Source organism: Gymnoscopelus microlampas (assembly GCF_963454915.1).
Source record: "Gymnoscopelus microlampas genome assembly, chromosome: 14".
Taxonomy (NCBI): Eukaryota; Metazoa; Chordata; class Actinopteri; order Myctophiformes; family Myctophidae; genus Gymnoscopelus; species Gymnoscopelus microlampas.
The window spans coordinates 24068426-24093762 of NC_139951.1; the positions used below are offsets into that span (position 1 = coordinate 24068426).

Consider the following 25337-nt stretch of genomic DNA (forward strand, 5'->3'; position numbering starts at 1 on the left):
GCATCCATGCCTGACCTACTGTATGTGGGGAATAAATATAGGGACTGAGTTGATATTTCTTGTTTTTGCAATTACTTCTGCACACCAGTAGCCTTTTATCAAAGCATTTCAGCATTACATTGCAATTTCGTTCTGCAGCTTGTGACACAACACAATACCATAGTCTTACAATTTACTATTTAGGCATATTATCCAGAGCGACTTCGGTGCAAGACCGGAGTAATTAGCATGAACCCTTGTCGACAAACAACAGGGTAAAGTAAATAGAGTGCAAATTAAAACAATGGTGCTACACGTAACTAAGATACCAGGTAAACATCATGTCGTTTCTAAACAACATTCTTAGCATTTGTGTTCAAGCAAACAGTGTTTGTCTAATGCTAAGGAACTAAATAAACGAGTGTCATTGTTTTCATCTGAAGAAAGTGTGTAAAGGTGCAGCATTTACACACATTCCATGTTTTACCCCTTACGTATTGTAGCATTTAATAATTAATTATAATTCATGTTTGCAGGAATAATGTTGGTAAATTAACCACTGAAACCCTTTATACTTCATTGACTGGGGTACTCTACACCATATCTCTTGCACCGAAAATTGCCTGTCTACAAGCCCACATGTAGATCAGCTATTTTCTCAGAATGGTCGCCTATTATGACATGCCCAGAATAGGGACACTAGGGAGCATGTGGTTAAACTTGAAATTAAATGGCGCATTGTCTCACCATCACCCGTCCCTCTGGCGCGTCTCTCTGGCTGGCCACTGTCACTCCGAGCCACATGCCCTCTACCATTTCTGACGGTTCGGCTGCAAAAAATGACAGGTTAGCAGGGCACAGTGTACAGTCTGCACTATAATGGCAATGTGGTTGATCCTACTCATTCTCCACTGGTGTGTTCAGTACAGTATAACCAACCGAGGTAAAATCAGTATTTGGTCCTGCAATTCAATATACACAGTCAAATCCTCAGTTTTAATTTAACTCTGAGATCACGCAAATGGACCCAAATGGGCTGAACAAATTGGGGAAAATATGTAGGCTAATTGCAATTTTTCACACATTTCTTTTGTTTTGGAAAAGTATGGTTCCTGTCAATACAGTTCTGCTTTATGATAAGTGTGCAAGTTTTCAATTAATCACACAGACATTCTGCACTACATATAGATAGCACAGTGCAATACAACTTCAGTCATGTCACACCATCCATGAAATAGCAAAGCAACCAAAACATTCATCAAGGTTAAGCTCACTTTATACTGCATCATAAGACGGTGTCGCTGCACAAAAATAGCCGATCTAAGCTAACAACGCGTTGCGGATGCGATGCGTTGTGAGCTTATAGATTGGCTATTTTTAGTTGGCCACGCCATCGTATGACAGAGCATAAATTAGGTATTAGGACGATCACAGTCATTGTAAAGGCAAGACACCCGTCATGCTCCATTGAAACCCAGATCATGCCCTGGCAAATGCTCACCACAAAAATGCACCGTGAGAACACCGACATCAAACATCAAAAGTGACGGAGAATCCCCTTATTATGGTTAAGGCTTTCAACCTCCGGGGGCTATATTCACCTGCAGGTAGTAAGGTATATCACTTAATAACCCTCAATTAAGATGGACTACTCTTTCAAGCCTTTTTTCCATTGAAAGCATGCTGTAGAGATGCAAAAAACAGAAGTGAGGATGTGCTGGGTAATAATGCAAGTATGAAGTGCTTGAGGCTCTGCAATCTGTCGCTCAAACTCTTACGCAGAAAGAATTAAAATAAAACTGCAGGGGATTGATTGAGTTGTCTGATATAATTAGACTTCTGCAGATGGGGAGGAAGTGTAAGTGTCTGTAGATGAAAATCTAGCAGGCACGAAATGTAGGTCAAATTGTGGTTCAGACTGTCTATCTGGAACGGAAACCCATAGACTTCCTTTTTGTGTTTTGTGTCAGGAATTTAATGCAAAAGGCACAATTTTCTTTTCACAAAACGGACAATAATAAAGTTTTAATTCTGAGCCTGAAGGTGGGGAGGCCAGGAGAGAGACAATTTCATATGGGGAAAACCATAGTTCAACGACTCAACCCCAGTAGCGAATGTGAGTTGAGGAAAGCCACTAAATTGTTCTACTAGAAGTCACTCTCAAAGAGAGACATTAGCTAAATGCGTAAAACATAGAAAATTCTGGTAGCTTTGCTTTGATAGGTGTCAACAATTTCACACACAATTCTAATGTTTCTAATTACATCAGGTTAACATGTCTTTGTGACAGGCGAAGCGCATATGACAAACCAAATCAATAAAAGCACTGCCCAACTTGGTTTTCGGTCACCAAGACCTCCTTTAAGTATGAAGCAGCATGAAGGTCTTGGTAACCTTGCCTGTAATAACGTTTTTCCGTTGTACTACTGTGCAATGTGCGGGTGCTTTTAGTGATTTCATTTAGCGTTTCTAATAAAAAACTGTCCATGCCCAGAGCTGCCTGCCTACTGCAGAGGTAAAGACCTCATGTCTTATCTCATATAATATTCCTGCTATTATTTAGCATTTTTCAGAAAATGAAAAAAAAAAAAAAACTATATTCCAATGGACCCAATGTAATATAATATAAAACAATGTATATCTTTTTTGTGACACCGTAGTATGACGAAGGAGCTAGGGCATTAATTTACGAACAAAAGCGGCCGACAGCAAAGATATAGAAAGGGCATTGGACCGCCTTCTCTTTTTAGAAAGAAATAAGAAGAAGAATAAAATCCATTCCGCTTTCAAATCCTGTGACTGCCAATCCCACAGTTTTGCTTTAGTGTAGCAGTGCTTACTTGATGTGACCAAGTCCATTCTGGTACAGTCTGAGGTCTCCGTGGAAATAGGACAGGAGTAGACAGCACCGGTCTCGTTGACGTTCGTCAACGACAGGGCTTTCTCTTTGGGCGCTCCCACGAGGAGCCTGGAAACACACACACACACACACACACACACACACACACACACACACACACACACACACACACAGAAGATGGTCAGATTATGTTCAGGTTGAATCATAGACATTTCCTATGACCTTAGACAATACAACACATACTGCAGGAGACAGAAAGTAGGGTAAGACACTAGATTATACTGTACATATGGCCACAGGTGATACCATACGGCAAGTCTAAACAACAGTAAAACCGATAGTCTATCTCACTCCGGATATTATAACTGTGACCAGTTTTACAAAGAAGCATAGGGGCCTATGGTACATTTGCAACATAGCACGTTGTTCACTGTGCAACAGCTTTTTATCTCCAGTGGTATTTTTCAAAGGAGCAGCCAGTAGGCCGCGATATCCTTTGATGTTCTAGTGACTAATTTAACCACTTTCAAACTTGTGTGCAGTAGTGGCCATAGCTGAATGGATAGAGAGGCCGTCTGGGAAATAGCAGGTCCCAGAATCGTGTCGCGGCCCCAGATAGGTGTCCAATTGAGCCGACAGGACCAGACCCCCTCTTTACTCCACTGCTGCCAACCCCCCAGGACTGCAGGGGCTTTTGGAATAAAAAATGAACCAGTGGCCAAATCTGGTTCTGCATTCTACTGCGCATACTTCTATGGCCTGAAACCCTAGTGTGCATGCTCTATAAAGGTTTAGTCCGGAAGGAGAGTCTACTTCCATCCTCTAGTTTTTGTATAGCTCTATGACTGCACCACGTCAACTTCTGCAGGGGATTGATTGAGTTGTCTGATATAATTGCAGATAGGGAGGAAGTGTAAGTGTCTGTAGATGAAAATCTAGCAGGCACGAAATGTGGGTCAAATTGTGGTTCAGACTGTCTATCTGGAGCGGAAACCCATAGACCTTTTTGTGTTTTGTGTCAGGAATTTAATGCGAAAGGCACAATTTTCTTTTCACAGAACGGACAATAATAAAGTTTTAATTCTGAGCCACCCCGTCAACTTAGTGAGTCAACCACTTCACTACCACTGTGCAGTGTGCACAGTACTTTCAGCACTAGGGATGGCAGCCATCAGACCATTCACACATCATCAGGACTTATCTGACTATCATGCCACTGAGTTATATGCATTTAGCACTCCTGATGGCCAGAGTGAAATTCAAACAGCAAATGGGCCACACACACACACACACACACACACACACACACACACACACACACACACACACACACACACACACACACACACACACACACACACACACACACACACACACACACACACACAGTAGACTAGGATCAATTATTTTTGCCAGTTTGCAAATCTAGTCTTGAGTATCAGCTACGGTAACAGTCTGTGTGTGTGTGTGTGTGTGTGTGTGTGTGTGTGTGTGTGTGTGTGTGTGTGTGTGTGTGTGTGTGTGTGTGTGTGTGTGTGTGTGTGTGTGTGCGCGTGCGTGTGCATGTATTGTATGTGTAGAAATGACTGGATACAGTTTTGGAGAACGCGGACACTGCTTAAAAATGGAATGATAGCCTGGTGACGTGATGTTACTCAGACTGAGAGAGAGAGAGCAGTCACATGACCTGTGAACTAAAAGATGAGAGTGGAGGAGTTGGAGCGTGAACTGCGGCAAGTCTGGGCACCACAACGCTCTCTCTCTTCACACACGCACGCACGCGCACGCACACACACACACACACACACACACACACACACACACACACACACACACACACACACACACACACACACACACACACACACACACACACACACACACACACACACACACACACACACACACACACACACACACACACACACACACACACACACACACACACACACACACACACACACACCTGAACGCCCACACAGAGCACTGAACCCTGTCTTTTGGCCCACTCATCCAAACGCCCTCTACCTCAGCACCTTTTAACCACGCTGACGAACTTTGAAGAAAGGGGATAACTCCCTCTACAAGGCCCTGTGGTAGAACATAGCCTTTACTGTCAGCACAAGATTTATTAGCCCTTCTTTGTAGGTGGGTGGAGTGCACCTATTTGAAGTATAGGGGCCATTATGTCTAGCAGCGTTAGCTACTGTAACATGCTAAACAAAATATCAATCAATATACCAATCTATATTGCTTTGTTATGGTACGATTGTGACATGTCGAGCACAATTCAATGAAACAATGCTTCCTGTGAATGTTTTTTTTGCAAGGCTAATCAAGCGCCGACATAATTACTGGCACAGAAAAACTGTGTCAACAGGAAAAAAAGGAGAGCCAAGCTGTTTTAAGTAGCTTGAGGGTGTAGTACAGCCCTTCATCCAGGTGGTAAGAGGATAATTTGGCCTGTAGGGCAGAACGCATGTGCACACACACACGTACCTCCCTTAAGGCTGATGGGCATAATAGAGAGTACCAAAGTCTGACGTCAAAAAACACACGATCTGGGTCATAAAAACATTTACAGTGTGTGTGTGTGTGTGTGTGTGTGTGTGTGTGTGTGTGTGTGTGTGTGTGTGTGTGTGTGTGTGTGTGTGTGTGTGTGTGTGTGTGTGTGTGTGTGTGTGTGTGTGAGAAGGAGTGACATGCAGCAACTTGTCTGGTCGGCCAAGAATCAAACCAGGAACTCACTGTCAGGCATTAGAGTGGTATGCACATTAACCATTAGACTATCAGGTCACCAGAAAATAGCTTATTTTCAAATGAAAAAGTCATTTTCAAGTGGGAAATCTAGCAAAAATCGTATGAAAAAAGTATAACCTAGAAAAATCGGCTCCCCGGAGCACAGGTCATTAACGGGGCAGGTAGCTTATCGTGGGCCAGCAATGTTTCACGGTAATCAGACACTGCGTTCATGATTTGAGGCATTTTGTTCAAAACAGGCCACTCCTGCAAACCTTGGAAGCCAATCTTAGCCAATCAGGGTAGAATATGAAAAATCGGACAGATCAGTCTTGATCACATGACTATAATAAGATAATGTGTACCGATTGGTGTGATGTTTGGATAAAATCTGTAGGAGTAATATCAAAACATTTGTTTAGCAAAAAACGGCCTCCTGGTAGTGCTATTACAGGCCGATTTGGGGCAGAGGTTCTTCCTTGGCTTCCAGGGAGTGTGTGTGCAAAGTTTCACACAGACGGACAGACACACGGACGGACAGGGGCAAAAACATAGTCTTGGCTACGCCTTCGGCCTGGCGGAAACAATTAGGTTTCAGACTCTTTACATAGATATATAAAAAACTATAGGCTACACCTTTAAGCTACTGTCCAGTACGTGTGCCAGAGTAAGACTATCTCTCGTGAATCAACTGTAAGTTGTTCTATAACTTGAAGACAGATCAAGGTTCTCACAAAGATTTAAAAAAAACGGAACTGCAGGTGCGGGTGATTTGCTTGGTTAATATTTGCAAATGTGGAGGGAGGCATGACTAACAGGTTTATAATATTACACTGGGTGAGCCATACCTACAGAGGCAGGAAGGGGTGTGTGGTGGGTTTTGATTATAGAGATAGAGGAGACAGGCTCTACTGACCACGCCAACGCAGGCCTCAGTGTTTACTCATATACCCACACACACAGCTAGCTGATAAATGCCCCTATACTTCCTTAATACTCACATGAGCACGTCAGCTAGGGGCCAGAAAAAATAAACATTTGGCCTTTGCTGTGTCACAATGTATTAACCTGAACACAGAACAGACTCAGAAACATCTCGATCTTCTTTCGCTTGGGATTCAGTCAAGTGAGTTGGCCTATATACCTCTTATGTTCTTGCGTGCAATTATCTTGTTACCATTTCCAAAGTGTTATCCATTAGGGATATCATTTCTGGCCAAAGATCAGGAGCTGTGGGAGTTCATACCCCTTTTTTGTATCTTTATTTGACCCCAAAGGTTATGGAATAACTAGGACCAGGTAATAAACCCAGAAGGGACTAGTATGAACACATATGCTTCGAGGAGTGACTGCCTCAAGCACTACACTCTAGCACAGTGATTCTCAAGGACACGCAGTTTGATATACAATCATTTAGCTGGGGATCCCCTGGAACCCCTTCAAATTCCCCTTGGGCTCCCCAAAACAAGTGCTCTGGTAATATTGTACCTCAGAAGCACAAAATGTCCCAACCACAACTACATCATTTGAAACAAAGACGAGCAATTATCTCGATCTTCTCCCTGTCAACGGGCATTATTATGAATTACCTGGCTTGTCATAATGATTTAGGTCTATCGAGACTGAATTGTTGGCACATACATTTTTCAAATGCTACTACCTAACATCTGAATATAACGGAAGCACTGACAGTGCACAGAAAATAAAGTGCATGTCTCCCCCCACACACACACACACACACTTCTGTTTCGCTTTCAATTTGCAGTCACCTACAATTATACTGGAAACCAAATTAGTTGAAGCCTATCTAGCTTGCTGCATAACAGAAATGGAAATTCTAAAAGATTTGTAAAAATATCTTTTTTAGTGAACAGAAATGACAAATGACAGCGTCCTGTGTACAATCCTTGCGAGGTCGGAGTTATACAGACTGTGGAAGCATTAAAAAACTGTGGAAGAGTTGCCTGGCTTGAGAGACTATAATGATGATGACCAGAAAGAGCCAAGATGGCTTCTCAGTTGCATCTATCTCAAATGATAGGACGGAAACGGCCATGGCCCAGGTAATCACTTATCGATCGATCAATTCCACAGAGGTTTGGAGTGGCAGTGGGGCTGACAGATATGTGGAGAGTCGAGGACATGAAGGACCACTGTGTGTACAACTGGAGTGGCATTAGGACCCACTGTATTACAATACACAGAGAGAGAACAAGTGCACGCACGCACGCAGGTGTGTGTGTGTGTGTGTGTGTGTGTGTGTGTGTGTGTGTGTGTGTGTGTGTGTGTGTGTGTGTGTGTGTGTGTGTGTGTGTGTGTGTGTGTGTGTGTGTGTGTGTGTGTGTGTGTGTGTGTGTTTGGGCGCGCAGGTGCGTGCGTGTGTGCTGGAATACATGTACAGTGACGTGCATGATTCTCTGCCAGTCTGTTAAATCAGACATCATGACCACCCAAAGTGTTATTCAACTGTAAACTCAAACCAACTGACTCAAAACAAAGATTTAGACGACTGGGAGAACAAGGCACCATTAGCATGGGGGATTATCCAGACAGAGGGAGAGCGTGAGAGAGAGAGAGAGAGAGAGAGAGAGAGAGAGAAATGTACTAAGATAGAAATAAAGAGAGAGTAGATAAATTGACAAAAAGCCAGGTAGAGAGAACCCGTCTGAGAGACAGAGAGAGTGAGACGGCTCTAAATGTCTTAGCAGCCCTTCAGAAACGGTCAAAGGAACGTTCTCTCTGACCTTTGCACAACGAGAAAAGTAAACAACGCTTGTACAAGCGAAAGCCCCAGACTCACTGTGTCACTCCAAACTGGACCAAGTAGAGTAGTGGACTGGATTACAGTCCAGCACTAATCACTGCTGATGAGGACAAGCTCACAAGCAGACTGGCAGACTACATATTTAAGCCAGATTTTTACTCTGTAGTATGACGGTGTCGACGCTGGCAAAAAATAACTGATCTAAATGCCGACGCGTTGTTCGCTTCTAGAGCAGATCTTTTTTGGCAATTAACCCCTTGCGTGGCGGAGTATCTGACCTGATTCAGAAAACACTGTACTGCAAAGGTTCTTCAAAAGCACCGGGATGTTGTTCTTCATCTTCCTCCACATCTTAATAATTCCACTATTATACCTGTGTTTGTATCACACTGACCTTTGCACTCTTCCTTATTGGTCGGCAACTTGGCCTCTATTTGTTCCAACAACACAGATTTCAGGCTTATTCACCGTTGTTCTAATTGTAAATAACATTATTATGTACATGTAAATGCCTAAACCCCACATGGTAACTGCTTGAGCACATGCCAGACTAAGCAAATGTAGTCTGGGAGGCATTGCCTCGGAGTTTGGACAGCGGGGGCGCGGCCACTGCGTTGTGATTCAAATCAACAGCCAATGAAGAATAGGGGGCGGGATCCACATGCAGTGGGTGTTGCATCTAAATAGGATCGACGGAAAGCAATTTCCCCTTGAGAAATTTCGACCGCCATTGTTGTGTACTGCTGTTTGCCTCTCGTCGGACTTTTTAGACGAGTTGCAACCGGTAAGAGGCGTGTCCGCTCAGATTCAGAGCGTGACGTACATCCCGCCCACAAATACAGGGGGTTTGGCCCAGAAGTTCCTCGCCGAGCCGGCGAAAACTTCTGGGAACTCAGATTAAAGCAAATGTGAGGTGAGGCTTTAGTCTCACCTGATTCACAAGCACTGCAGACGTTGCAGAATGGTCTCTAAATGCTATATCGCTGGTGTGGGGACGCATGGGTCACCCATGTTTGTTGTGACAATTCCAACAAAATGATGACACCAGGTTTTTGACATAGACACTGTTTTTACAAGTGTCATAATAGGATAACATTCTGTGAGAATAGGCGGGCTTACAAGCTCACAACTTGTGTGAATTGTGACGTGTTCCGAGCTTAGATCGGTTGTTTCCGGCGAAGAGATTTGGTGTAGACGGAATAAATGAGGTGGCCATGGATAGGCCCATCTTAGGGGACCACGGTCAACAAAGTGTACAGGGTTTAACCCATTAAAACCTTTTTTTTTTACACAAATCTTCTCTTATGGGAGACCCTGGCACAAAACCTTTTCAGATGTGGGCGTCCGTGGCCAAATATATATCAATTTGGGGATCCTTGGCACGAAAAAGTTTGAGAACTACTGATTTAGAAGGCATTTGTAGAATCGGCCTCGGGTCTTAATGGGTTAAGTGTTAAAAGAATCCTACTGTGTGGTTTTAATGCATCGCCACAGAGCTCACTTATCAAAGCTGCTTGCGATAGCAGGCCAACGAGGCCAAACAGAGCACGGCCCTGTCTTTCACACGCTGCTCCCTGCCTGCCCTTCATGTAACAATGTGTGCACTCCTACCTCCCTGATCAGCACCTTCTCATAAACACACTGTCAAGAGGCTCGTCTATGTGTGTGTGTGTGTGTGTGTGTGTGTGTGTGTGTGTGTGTGTGTGTGTGTGTGTGTGCGGGGGTGGCAGGGGCGAGAAGTAGGTGGAGGAGAGGTGGAGGATGGGATGACAACCAGCAGCTGCATTCCAACTGCGGGGACATGTTGAAATTCGCCCCGCCAACGAGAGAGAGAGAGAGCGAGAGAGAGACAGACAGAGAGAGAGAGAGAGACAGACAGAGAGAGAGAGAGCGCACATACACCCGAGTTTAAGGTTGAACTCTGCATTCTCTACGCTTGGTGCCGGCAGCCCCCGGTAGGGGATGAATACCGTTCATATGTACAGTATGTTGTTATGGTGATGATGAGAACATTGAGCACACACGATGAGTCACCTGAATGCCAATTTCATGCCTCAGACTCTAATTGAACAAAGTACAGAACAGAAGAAAAGAGGACGAAAGAGGAGCGAGAGAGAGAGAGCAGAAGAAGAAGAGGAAAAGAGGAGAGGTACACTGTAGTAAAGTTCAGGATTTATGAGCGAGGATAAAATGGGAAAAGAGAGGAAGGAAAAGAGAATGAAAAGCTGGTCTGGGAGAGTAACCACTACAGCAGTGGTTCTCAAAGAAGGGTACAGGCCTTGAGGGGGTTCCAAATGGACCCTTACAGGTCTGTAAAAAGGAATATGGCCTTATGGGCTTGAAATCGTAAAGGTTTGAGAACCACTGCACTACAGCGATCAACAAGTCAGAGCCAGACCAAGGCAAGGAGAGAAAGGACGAAAAGGGAAAGCGACATTCCAAGGTCTTGTTTTGGTAAACAGTTGTCTGTCTGTGGGACACCCAAGGCAGCACAAGCCCCCAGTCAACTCAAAATGAGTGAGCCATAATCTCTCTCATTCTCCCTTCCCGACAAGCAAGCAAGCAAGCAAAGGCACCTGCTCTACACAAACCTTGACCGACTACACTTGCCTCTTTTTAGTGTGATGTTTGGTCTGAGCATACGTCTCGTATCTGATGGGCTTTTGCACGACTAGTGCTGAGAGACAATGTGCAGGGCCAGCCAGTCGTGTCTGCAAGAGATGGCTGCGGAGCCTCATTCACTGTGCAAGCATGTCTATATGGGTCCAGTCTAAACAGCAGGGCGATAAGATGCATAGCACAGGTCTGTCAGACATACAATAGCACAGTAAATTCCTGAGTTAATTTAACTAAAAGGGAAGAAAATTACATGTAAGGGACGGTTAGACAGACAACAGCACAGTAGAACTCTGGAAGTCAGAAGTAATGGTGGAAAAATTGAGAGAAAAAAGAGAAAGAGAACGATACAACAAGAAACAGTATATACCGGTATTACATAATTTGCTGACTGTACGTGTAAGGTGCGCTTCCTATACTCTTATTCGTTCTTATGCGTTTATGTGCAAGCAAACGTGCCTAAATGAGTGCCTGTGCAAGCATGTGCCTGAAATGTCAACCTTACACTAGTGACTGATCACCTACCCAGATAAGGCTTAGGGCAGCCTTTTAGTCACAGGGTGTGGCGGGCCAACAGCCCTCAGGGTATGAAAAAATGGAGAGGTAACCTAGTTTACGAGGCGGCGGTGGTGCTACAGTGAGTTTCACTAGCAGCCATGGCAACTCCATGGCAAAAAAACACAGGAAAGACTCTTGTGGCACAAACACACACACCTACACTCACACTCACTCACACACACACACACACACACACACACACACACACACACACACACACACACACACACACACACACACACACACACACACACACACACACACACACACACACACACACACACACACACACACACACACACACACACACACACACACACCTGTGCTACATCCTTGCAGTACTTCACTACGGCATAATTAAATTATGTTATGGGCGAACCGTATCGATTCCAGGAAATACATTGCCACTTGACCCGATTAGACCTGCTAAGCGAATAGATGGGGATAATATTGAATGCGGGGACTCAATTTTGCAGATTAAATTAAGCATTAGTACAAGAGGGGACAAGGGCTGGAATCTATTTATGTTGTTGTAATGGAGTAATGACTACTCTGAACGAAGATGGGGCATAGGCTAATATGTTAGAGATGGTGTGTATTCTGTGTAAGAAGAGATACAGTACAGGGTCTTCTGTCTGGTCTTCTACTACAGCTCTTAGACTGGAAAGTGATATGGAAGCACACATGACTGGTCACACGTGATTGTGTATGTCTGTGTCGTGTGTCCATGAGCCACCCATCATTCATTCATGCCCTCTCAATATACACGCTGTCTTTCAACAGCGCCATGCAATACCATAACTCATTGCGACACTATCGTGAACTCACTTGACTGTATTTTCAGCAAACACCAAACTGTGGCTTTCACAAAAGAATGCGTGGTCCGTGAGCACACACACTCACACACACACAGCTATCAGGCTATTTACCATTAACAGTAACACACCTGTTAACACATTCACTTTGTGTGTACCCACACATAGCTAGCAGATGAGTCCTCTGTGACGAGGGTCTGTGTGGTAAAGCAACCTGCTGCTTGCGGACAAAGACACACTCACAATATGACTCACAACACCTGCCACAGTAATATCCGCAGTGTAACTCTCAATGTGTACAAATGTACCGGTCAGTGCCAGGGGTTGCGTGTGCGCCACTCAGAAACCTTATGAACACATTCTGTTTCTTAATTGGTGTTATAAACTTAGAGCGTTAATGCCTCATTGTGAGGTTTATTAATGCACTGCCGTTACCCGAGTATGACACCTTATATATCAGTTTACAGAATGAATATCATAGGGGTACAACCTAATGCAGCACAGGGCTAAGAGGCTGTAGTAGCTGCTTAACCAGATCCATAGATAAGTAATGTAACACCCTATGGATGCTAAGGATATGCAAACGTTCATTTTTCATAGAAGATGCATTGGTTCTTCATATTCATATTGAGCAAATGCCCGGAGGCCCGTCCATGAATTGATGACTTCCTCTTCCATGTTTGACATGGAAGCATTGCTTAGCCCCGTAATGGTATACTTCAGAGTGATCATATCTAGTCAGCTCTGGAGTGCAGAGATGATATGATCGCTCTGAAGTACCATTACGAGGCTAAGCATTTCTATGTATGTAAATGTCTTTCCTATACTTTCAAATGTGTTAGTATCATTCATTACCATTAGTGAGTGTAATCCTTCCTTACCAAAGCTGAATGAGCAGATTGAGCACCAAATGAAAGGTGGTTTACTTTGTGGTGAACCATGGGCACAATTACCTGACGGAGATTACCTGATGCTAATTTGCGGCCAAGCAATTTTTCGCTGACATTGATACAATCAGAATATAACTACATAGCTACTGTACATGTTTTATCCTGTCATTCACAAAATAAACACATTCACATTCCCACCATTGAGCTGATGTTTTTTTCCCAGACAGAACAACCATCAAATTTCTGACTTTTTGTTGTTGTAATAACCAGTTTACCTATTTTAAATTTGAAGGCATTTTACTGATAAAAATTCAAAGTCAAGGAACTTATGAGTGCAACACAACTTTCACTGCCTACATTGCAAAACCCTGAGTTTAACTCTAGAAAATGCACCTGCAAGTGGGTGCAATTTTAACACTCAGGATTTTTCTGTGTCATTAGTTTAACCTATACAAGCTAACCATGACAAGAAGCACAAGTGGCAGAAGTAAGTAAGTAAGCCCGTGGCACTGCTAGGAAGATTATGTAAAAGAGTAGTGTTGCTACGATATATAGTATCTGATTCATAATTGAATAGGCCAATTTTTGCATTGACTATAATCTGTGCATCAGCTGATAACATTAAAATCACAGTAGTGCTTGTCTGCTTGATAATTATATATACATGTACAGTGTATAGTTAACATAAATGTCATAATAAAAGAAGCTCCTTAAATCTATAGGTTTCTTATTGGTTATGTGAAAAACAGGTTCATAAATAACAAAATATTGCTAGGCTGTCTGTATCTGTCAATGTTGGTATTGGTTGGCCCATCATTTTCAATATACATAAAAGAGAAGGCCTATGACAAAGACAACCAAAAAAAGCAGGAGAAAAGTATAGAGGGGATTTTACAATATAGTATACAACACATACACCGCTGTATCATCTATATTTCAGTTATCTTTCTTCAGGCTCTGTGAAGGCCATTGAAGTTATGAGCTAAAGGCAGAGAGAGAGAGAGAGAGAGAGAGAGAGAGAGAGAGAGAGAGAGAGAGAGAGAGAGAGAGAGAGAGAGAGAGAGAGATTTTGTTTGCTTTGCCCTCTCCCCTCTCCCAGCATTCTCTCCTGTGGTCGCTTTCACGTTGTGGCGCTACTCAAACACTGTAGCTGTTCACAATGATGTCAGATATTTCAGACAGCAAACCGGGAAACAGCTCGGGTACAAATGGCAAAACACAGAAAAGAGAAATGCAGGAAGTGAAATGCAGACATCAATAAGATGAATGGTAATTCAGTCTCTGGGGGAGATTGTTTGGCTGGCAGAGGAAATGGAGCAAGGGCTGCTTTGATTTCGACCAGATACCGTGTATCACAAGGGGAAATGACGTGGAACGGTGCCATTTCTTTTTTTCCAAGACCATCCAATATCAGGCTGCACCTGCCCTCCACACACACACAGCAAAATCCTCAGTGTTCTTTTTTTTCTTTACTCTGAGAGTATAAAATCTGATCCAGAAATGAGTGTAAAACATTTTACATTTACAGGTTATTTAGGGTCCATTTTTACTATCGCTGAGTTTGATTAACAATATTATCCTGTACACACAGAAAACAAACACAATTTCTCCGGTGTATCTCAACTTGACAAACATCCTGTTTGCAGACCACCATCTGCCATCCGTGAAACAGTGACAAGAGAGCAAACTCATTTAGAGCCTGTGTGACAGACTGGATGTGGTAGGTCACCACATGATGGCACACTACATTAAATACGCACTGTTCATTTAACACTGATTTTATTGAGTGATAAACTAGCCCACAGTAAATCCTCTTTCATTAACAACAAAACATATACATATGCTTTGTTGTATGATAACGAGGAAGACCGAAAATGGCAAATCTATTAGCTCACAGCGCATGGCATCAGTGTGTAGGTTGTTGGTAATACTGTGTCACACTGATGTCATAGCGATGGTCAGTCCACACCGCTGCTGCAGATGCATACAGCAAAGCATATACGTCGTACAGTACCTGCCATTCATGAGAGCAGAGACAGAAATACACACACACACACACACACACACACACACACACACACACACACACACACACACACACACACACACACACACACACACACACACACACAACAATACAAACTCACTCAACAACACTGCCATTCATGAGAGCAGAGACAGAAATACACACACACACACACACACACACACACACACACACACACACACACACACACACACACACACACACACACACACACGACAATACAAACTCACTCAACAACACATACACACAGGCGTAACAACTTACACCTACATGTACTCTAACACCAAAATATTTGGACACGTGGTGCCTGAGCATATGCACAAGCACGTGCACGTGCACGCACGTACGTGCTCGCACGAACACGCACAGCTGCTCTGTGTCTCGTTCCACACATCTCTGGGTGCCCCAGGCCCCCAGCTCCCTAATCTTTACAAGGCAACAAAAATCAGTGGCCCCCACGTTGAGCAAACCAACCCAGTGCACTTATATACCCAACACACTTCCCTCATGGAGCCATAAAATAGTGGAATTTACGATGCCCTGACATTATCTCACCCATTTTGACCCTTCTTGTTGCTACAGTGCAGTATGGGGAAAGGGTGGGGTGCAGGTGGGTCTGGCTCAGTGTGGCTATAAGCGCTGACAGCTGACATTCTGCTGACGAGTTTAACAATGAGATTATTTTTGGCAGGTACCATATTTTGTACTATAACGAGTCTCTCTTCAGCCTGTGGACTGAAGGTACAGCCTGTGTGTGGAGTGGACGCCCTGCTGCTATTATTAACACGGCTGGAACGACGTCCTGTTACAACCCACCGAAGCAGACAGTTTCTCGTTATTGTCTTATCTGCTTCATCTCTCTCTCTCTTTTACTATCAGTGTCAGCTTTAGGCTGTGCACTGTGACATGGAATACTGTCACTTCTAATGGGGAAAACACCACAAAGCTACCTCATATGCACTTTTAAGGATAAAAAGACACACATACCAAGTGTAAACCAATACCTCGGTGTTGCATGTCCTTTAAAGATGAAAAATGACATGCAGAGGCTGAAAGGTATTGAAGCATGTAGCTTCACTGGCTAGGTAACCCGCCCCCACCCCCTCTCCAATAAGCCCTGAGGTGCATACGTACTAGCTTCTTTTGCATGCTGTTTCTGTGCATTTGTACAACTGGGCAGTTGGGGGTCACAAAAGGATCCGGTCCAAGTTTGTTGTGATAGAACCGTCTTCACCGCAGGTACCTTCCAGTGAAAGCCCCACCAGAGGGACTGTCCTCTGTAGGGGTCAGCAGGGTGCCTGTGCTTCGTGCTGTGCTTCATTTCAACATGTTATTAGAACCTGCCATTCATTCCACTGCTACAACAGACAAGTATGTTATGCCATCACCAACTGATTGGACACACGCAATAAATGCCATACAGATTACGGCCAATCACCATGGATAAATGTAGTTTTATATTTACTAACTATATAGAAAGGCCTTGGGATATCGCATTTAGGGTTGCAACTATCGATTATGTTCTTAGCGATAATTCTATCGCTAAGATTCTATTTCTTTTTTAAATCGATTAGGATGATTAAGTCGTACAACAGTGTCACGCAAAAGGATACTGAAAATATAAAAAGAGAATTCATGATTTTAGATATAATAGTGACCAACAAAGAACACATTCTTAGGGAGAGAGGACAATTTTTTTGTTTGACATACCCAGACAGTTGAGTCATAAAAAGCAATATCACAAGCCCTTCTCAGAACTGACAAAGTATTTGAGTCATTCACATCATTCTCAGTGGTTTCCAAACGGTGTTCCATGAGACAAGTCCAGGTGTGCCTTGGGATTTTATGATAATCACATATTATTACTGCAGTATATACAACAATATGAAAAGTGTTGAAATGTTAACTTTCCCTTTAGTGTGACTTATGCACAAAAAATGGGAAAACCACTGTTCTATAGATAACAAGGCTTAAACACAAAAGGAAATGTGCTATGAGCATTTCTTAGCATTTTTCCAAATTTGGTCAACAAACAAGTGTTATCAACAGGGAGCGATAGAGTTTCCCTCAGCTGACGCTTTCCAACATCAATATAGAAAGAGGAGAAACTAGCCTAATTTAGTGACAACCAGCAATCAATATACATTTAATCTAGTTAGCTCCAGTACAGCTACAGCAACTGCTAGCTAGACTATCAGTCTCTGCACGAGCACGAAGCAGTGCAGAATCTTTACATGCGTAAAATGAGCAATTGTAATTGAAATGAGTCTCCTTTTTACTCATCAGTGCTCCCTTTGATTGTCATGTTTACATCAGGGTATAATGGACAGTGCAGGACTCTTATCACAGTCTTGTCATTGTGCCATGACATTCATGCTTTGATGGACCTTCTTCAAAGGCAACGACCACTACCATCTCTCTATGACGGAATGTTGGACCACAGCCAAGTTCATCCATCCTCCTCATTTGCACTAAGTTCTCTAGTTCATGTGACACACATTAGTTCACTCAGTTATGGTGCAGAATGCCCTTTCATGGCCATAATTCCTGTCTGATGGATGGACATTCACCTCAAAATGTTTGTATCGACAATTAACCACTTGAGCCATAAAAACGTCTTCGTACAACAAATAGTGAAAATAGCCTATCTACAAGCTCATAGATTTGCTATTTTCGCTGTTTTTGAATTTAGAAACTTTTTAGGTTTTTCAGATTTTCGCCTCAAATGACATGCCCAAAATAGGGATGTCAGGTTTAAAGTTTTTTTTTCGAGCACGGAAAAAGAATGAGTCATTAATATCTGTGGCATTTTACAAGTTGAGAGAAGATGGATGCGAGTGAGATATGTGCCTTGTGCCAAACACAGGCATGGAGGAGAACACAATATACATGTTCTGTACATGTTCCAACAGAATGCTGTATTCAGCTGTGTGTGCATGTCTATAAAATCCTCCCAACCACCACTCAAATCTCCAACTTGCAGGAGAAAAGGGAAGGCCCCGTCAAATTAAATGACTGAGTTTCACATCCTCAGGCCATGGCTTTCAGACAGAGGCGCTGGTCGAAGAAGAAGCAGTATTCTCTTTCCGTAATGCTATATATGGATTCAGGAGGTAAAAGGTAATCACCAGTAGGTTATCATTCAATACCTTTACCATACTGTATAACCAATTTGTTTTGCACAAAGTGATTTTTTGTTATTGAAAATGTTTCAAGTTGCACCAAGGTGCCATCAGTTTGTATTCGATTTCCAACCCAGTTCCAGGCTGAATGCTCTCCCCACCTTTCCTCTAACCTTAACTACACCAAAACCAAAACTAAGAGACTGGAGGTCTAACTTTGGCCGCTTCCTTTTTTCTCTCTACACCAAATCTCTTCTGTAAAAATAGCAGATCTATAAGCGTCCTGTTGCGATGCGTTGTGAGCTTGTAGATTGGCTATAATTATGGTCTTATTATTGGTCAGTTTTCATGACTATATTGATGATGCCTGATTGACTTCTTGATTGCTGACTATGTGCATTTGTCTGCACTTGTTCACGCCTCCACTCTACAGTGTATTTGGATTGTGTCATTTCAACCTCCACACAGTTCTGAAGGAGGTCTTGTACCAAATGCTCAGCCAATAAATTGATGTTACGTGATGCCTGGAATCTCTACTATGATGTATCTAATTATATAAACGACAAGTTACTTCCGCGCGCCGCTGACGCTATAGCCACAGCTCTGTAATCGAGTAAACACAACGGCACCACCGCACAGCTCGCCAACACAGTAGCCATTCGGACTTTCACAATTTACGGGTGGCGTAGGGCACCTATCATTGCTCACTTCACAGTTTCCACGTCGCAACATAATTTCTTCCACTCACCACATTACGGACAAAACGGAAGGTGAATCACTTTCGTACCGTTTAGCGTGCCACCACCGACACCGAACGGCGCCGGCTTGAGCCGAACAGAGCCGAAACAACACGAGCGGCCGCCATTGAACTCTGCCCATCTCCTCCACAACAACACACACGCAGCTCCTTCGCTTCAACCCCCCCCCCCCCTCCCCTTCTTACGTACCTCCTTTGTTCCACCCAGGCCGTTACTTTCACTTCACTCATGTCTCCATCACAATATGTCCGTCCTTCACGTGCCATGCACACCCCAAACACACAAACACACGGCGGCGGCCACAGTACAGCACCATAGCACGCTGGCAAATCTGGTAAACAAACCAGCCTAGGTTCATGACACCAAAGGACTCGACAGTGATGTCATCATTATGCAACCCGGAAGTACAAATACCAAGGATACGTCAGTGATGTCAGTCGGGTTGCCACGTTCATGCCAGGTTTTCAAAAACAAGCCACAGAAACAAGCAAACCGTGCATGAAAAAAAAAAAAACAGCCGAAGGGGTCCGCCATGTTCCAGTGGGGTCCCCGGGGGTCCCAACACTCACAGGGGGTCGGCGGACCACCAGGGGGTCCGCGGACCACCAAGTTAAAAATAAATATTAACATTTTTCCCCACATTTTTTTTTTTTTAAGTTAAAAATAAATATTAAAATTTTTCCCCAAATTTTTTTTTTTTTCTTTTCCTTTTGGACAGTTTTACTCCGGCGATTTCGGTACCCCAATATACACGCGCCCACGCTGGGCCCCGTGCGCGGCTGGGGTTGAGGGGGGCGTAGCCCCCCGAAACTCTAGTATGTATATAAAATGCCTAAATAAATAAAACCAAATGTTCCTGCGTCCGAGGACATGACTCTCTTAAGACCTAGACTATCTTGTTGAGAAATTACAGACTAAGCTTGCCCATCTCCTGAGGGCTGAACAGTCTGCTTGGATGGAACATTGGAGGGGTTTTCATAGGTGTGTGTCTGCAGAATTCCCCCTAAACTCCTCATTTTCTGCCTGTCCTGTCCCAACCTGCAACCTGGATGGTCTGAGTGTGCAGAGAAGGGTGAAACATTCCAGGCATACCACAGGGTCAGGGGCCTGGAAGAGCCAATAGATGCCCAGCTGACAGCCTGGTCCCTCCTCTCTGCTCCAATAGAGAACAAAAAAGGCCCTCAGAAGTGTGGGGGGGGGGGGTGGTGTCTCCGAGACCTTACATGGTTCATAGGAGGGAAAAGGGATGAAGAGAGGAGAGATGAATGCCCTGTACAAATTGGCCTCAGGTAGTCGCCGGATGAGCAAGGTGCAGCTCTTCCCAACAATAAGCACTGTCTGTTTCATAATTGCCAGTGGCCCCCCATTCCAAAAACAGTGTTTAGTGAAATACATTTTTTCACATCACTTCAATTGAGTCAAGAAGATACACTTCTGGCAAAAGCCAAATTGGATAATTGAGTACAACTTAAGCGGTTTAGAAAAGAAAAAAAAAGGCATGGTTTTGTTTTATTGCACTGGTAACCCACTGTCTCAAGTTCTTTTATCCTAATGTCTGGCTGACTCATCATGCATGCACATGAGTCCCCACTTTAAACGCTGTACATGTCAGTACTGGTTTATATTCCCAGTTCTCACATTTTTCAAATATTCACACCCTTGCTCGCTCTGAAAATGAGAGAAATGTGTGTAATGAAGAGCTTTGCGGCTAGCCCTTGCTGTGGTGAAACGAGACAGATCCCGGAGTTAGGAGAGAACCAAAACAACACAGATCACGCAGGCAATTACTGTAAAATACTCATAGACACATACTCTTTTCTCAGCACTGTCAATACATAATGGGTAATAGGTCTCATAAGCTTGCTGGCCTGCTGGGAGACATTGTTTAGTGAATGGGTGATTCAATTGACTTAACTTTAAGAGAAGTGAGCACCTCTGACAAATGGCCAGGCACTTCTCATCTTGGGTTAGCATAAAAAATACATCTTCTACTACACTCAAACTAAATTGATTGTTGTTGTTTGTTTTTTACAGCATAGGCAATATTCCATAGTAAAATGAGACTACTCTTGGCTTGTGTTGTGACTGATAGGAGCAAGAGATGCTAATGGCAAGTGCATCTCTAGTCTACACTCTTCCTTTTACAGGACCGATGGGTCCCCAGGCCTCTAGCCTCTTTACCACGGCCATGTGGTCCCCCATCTAAGGTTGCAGCCTGCAAACGGTGACACCATCCCTTCGGGGACGGTTCCCAGGATAGGCCATCGATCATGTGTCTGTCAGCAGGACAACACTATCCCTTCTACCAGTTGGTGGAAATCTAAAGCCACATGAATCTGCCACTTTGCAGAGATAATGGCTGATACGTCTATGTGCTCCAAGATAAAGAAAATGTATTAAGTCACTGGTCATCGCTTCCTCTAGTAAACGTTGTTCAGGAAGTAGGGAGGCTGGGTTTGCAGCCCTCTTTCCTGCATAACTCTTCAAAGCATTTACTGGTGATACGGCCACTTTCATCAAGGAAACAAATAGGCAGCTAAATGACAACACTGTGGGATCACGGATGGGGAAGGATGAGGACACCACTTTAATTGGCTAAAGGAAATCCTACACTGACATTTGGAAGACCAGGAAGGCTTCTAACATATACAACAAGCCTGAACATCGATCATCTCGCTTTAACCCATTGAGACCTGAGGCCGATTCTACAAATGTCCTCTAAATCTTAAAACAGCTTTCTGAAAAAAGTATGTTGCTATATCAGTGGTGGCAAAACGTTTCATGTCAAAGACCCCCAAAATTATATGTATTGGTGCGGACCCCCATCTCAAAATATTTACTAAAAGATTTAAGTTAAAAATCTTCGCTTTAAAAAATAAATATATTCAAAATTTACACAAATCTTCACGTTTTTCAAAAATAGCAGATCTACAAGCTCATAGTCGTGCTATGAGCTTGTATATCTGCTATTTTTGAATAGTCAAAGTATAAAATAATGGTTAAAGCGGTTAAAATCTAAAATGACACAGAAGCTTTCCCAGTTTTACTGGGTTAAAATAGCATTAGAATAAAGGTGTTATTTGACCCTCTACTTCTATGTAAAGCTGTATCAGTGTTAATTCTATGGGTGAGCAGTTATACGTCTAGCACTGTAGGTAAGAACAACCTGGAAGTGTTACAAACCAATGCAATGGATTCACTTATTTGTGAAACACAAATCCAGTTCTGTCACAGTTGAATGCAATAGCCTCAGGACACATGGAATAGAAAGTCGAATAGGCTACAGCACGTCACAGCTTTCTATTGCATTCCTGATGGCTGTAGAACACAGAACAGAATGTGTATGCACTAGTTGTTTGTATTTGTTGATGACATGTATTGATGTGTTAATATTCTATGCTATGTTGATGAATTGAATACGCATAGGACCACAATGGAAACAAGTTCCCAGGACATTTTTGTGTCATCCTTTTAGCCTAAATGTCTTACTGTACCTCCATGTTGTTTACATTTCTGACTAATAAAGTATTCAATCAATCAAGACAAAGGTAGCCCAGATTGATAAAATATGAGGGAATTAAGACATTATCTTGTGACGCTAAAATGAAATATCTTCGTATGTGTAGAGTAGCATATTTCCCTCATGCTGTAGCAGCCCTGCTTGAGGATATATTTTCTTGGGTATATGATTCCTTTTACTGCCTGCACCACAGACTATCTGCAGGGTCACCTGGCTGGCCCACCTGTGTAGCCTGCAGACATGGCAAATGACAGTCCCCTAGGCATGTAAACCCCACCGCCTACCCTTGAGTCATGTATAACTTTACGTTTTTGGCACTTATTTGCAGTAAGTGTGATAATAGAATGGTTATTAACGTATTATTGCTGTCTGAAGAAGCCAATATTCATAAATAATAAATAGAGGCACGAGGTGGTCATGCTATTACCTGACTCTGTCAAATGGAAGAAGCTTGCGACACACATTTTGTTTCACAGCCTACTTCCATCTGAGACTCCTGAAGCAGAATCGATGACAGACGGCATTTTTATTTTTTCAAGCTACTTGGTAGGTGATTGGATGATCCCGCCCCTAGCAGCCGCTGATTGGTTAGAACACGCAGCGGTTCGGGCAGCTTTACTCCCTGAGCGATCCCAGACCTCCTTCCTGAAATCAAATGCAAATGAGATCTCCGGAGGGAGGGGGGTTTACCAGGCTAGTCATGCTAGTCAATGGAAGGAATAAATAAACAAATAGACAAACTGAATGTTGTTAAAGGTAACAGTAAAGGGTAACATTATGAGGACATAGGCCATATTAAAGCACACACAGTCTACACCAGTGGTCCCCCCCCCCCCCCCCCATTTCCTTGGGGGGAGTGTTCTAAATTGACCCTTTCCTTATCAAGTCTGTAACTCTGACCGTATACAAATGGAACCAAATGGACCCTAATGGGTCCATTTGGGTTCCTTGTAATTTAAAAGTTTGAGAAACACTGGTCTACACCCTACTGTAATTAGTAGTCACCAACACATCTCTAATAAATGAAAAGCTATGTTAAGGTTTGACAGCATGGTGTTGTTGCTCACTACGTGACTACAATTAATCTATTAATGTTTAAGTCCAGCTAGCAGCAACACAGGTATTACTTCCGCACACTGAAAAGCAGCAGCCTACGTAGACGAATCCTGTTTCAAGGACTGCGCACACTTGCAAGCCATTGTCAAGGACGGCAGCCTTTCTTCTCATGTCTGTCTACCAGGTGCATTGTCGACTCCACATGCTGAGATTTATTAGACTAGATTATTTTTTGACGTAATGCAAATCATTAGATCATATGGGAAAGCCCCACAGGTTGGTACAGTAGCCCCACTGTGCAGACAGACAGTAACAGGTGGCTGACATAATAGAGGGAAATGTTGGTGTATGTAGGGGTCTATCGAAATATGAATTTAAAAAGTTGGAAAGCGCAAGGCAAACTGCAAAACACATTCATTTCCATGTAGGCTAAATGAAGAGACACAGGTGTTGACAATGTTTCATCACCGTGTGCGGGTGCAAATGCCTTTCTGTTGCTTTAACGTATTTATTATGTATAATCGCGTTGTCAAGCGTAAAAAAAGGGCACATTTGGCTGTTTTATCATTTAAGCTATATACCTTGATGCCTATAAACGGAAGACAATGTGTTTAATCGTTAACTGACAAGAAAGTAGGACATGGCTGAACAAAGTGGGACAAGTAGGCTGAGATCACCTGATGTACTGGTAACTTACAGGTATTTGGATCCCTTCGTCTGTTTATGCAGGGCGACCGAGAGTCCAAAGAAACTTCCCTTCGTCTTCCCTTCTTTGATCACCGGGAACCGCTCGTCAATATTAAATCCCCTGCAGAAAGAGACCGCCAAGAATCCAAACAGCAACAGACTTCGTGCCATGTTGGAGATTTAGTTGAATCCCGACGCTCGGGGGGTCTGTAAGCTCCGCCGTCTCCCTCACTGCGGATCCAACAGGTAGGCTTCACTATACGGATCCAACAGGTAGGCTATAAGCACCCCATTGAAATGAAAGAACGTCCTTCGCCTCTCGCACTCTGCAGTGGTACTGCCTATAGGTGTCGGTGGCGCATCATGCTCTGTGGTGGTGGTGCTGCCTGCTGTCCCCCGGCCGATCCCCCCTTTCCTGTCCCCCTCTCTACACGCCCACATGAACAAGTGAAGTGTAGCTTCAATCATAGTACAGCGGATAAGCTCCCATTTTATTTTTTAAAGCAAATCATGCACTTTTTGTAAGAAGCATGAAACTTTCAGCATAGTTAGCATATATGCCATAATGTTCATTTTCAGAACAAAATGGCCGCTAGTCCAACTTAAGTGGATATTTCACTTTCCAAAAAACGTTGGGTCATTTTATCGTCTACTCAGGCTTTTGTGAACACCCAGACCGTTTTTAAGTTTCTTGATTCAGTATTTAAATATTTGAAATTCATTTTATCAGACACGCCCCCTTCCTATACAGACCCATTATCATTTCAAACTCAATTTCTAACATGCTAGATTCATCAAAAACACCCGTCCTTCGTTCTGGTGACTCACCCTGCCCTCCTAATATGTGAGGGGGGCGTGTTTTTTCATTTATTATTAATATTTTTTTTGGAACGTTTTATTTAAAGTGAAAATATCCCTTTAAGTTT

General features: G+C 43.3%; 1 protein-coding gene across 2 annotated transcripts in view; it reads right to left on the bottom strand.

The window, feature by feature from the left end:
- The window catches only part of itga3b (integrin, alpha 3b), a 43800-nt gene extending 18993 nt beyond the window's left edge, over positions 1 to 24807 (bottom strand). For both annotated transcript variants that reach the window (XR_014602172.1, XM_084077530.1), the window contains exons 1-3: positions 24422 to 24807; positions 2820 to 2947; positions 727 to 809 (exon numbers count right to left, since the gene is read on the bottom strand). Coding sequence is in view for 1 of the 2 variants with exons in the window: in XM_084077530.1 (XP_083933656.1) it covers positions 727 to 809; positions 2820 to 2947; positions 24422 to 24582 (372 nt within the window). In the remaining variant the exon portion in view is untranslated. The remainder of the gene's footprint in view (positions 1 to 726; positions 810 to 2819; positions 2948 to 24421) is intronic.
- Between the last annotated feature and the right edge of the window lie 530 nt (positions 24808 to 25337).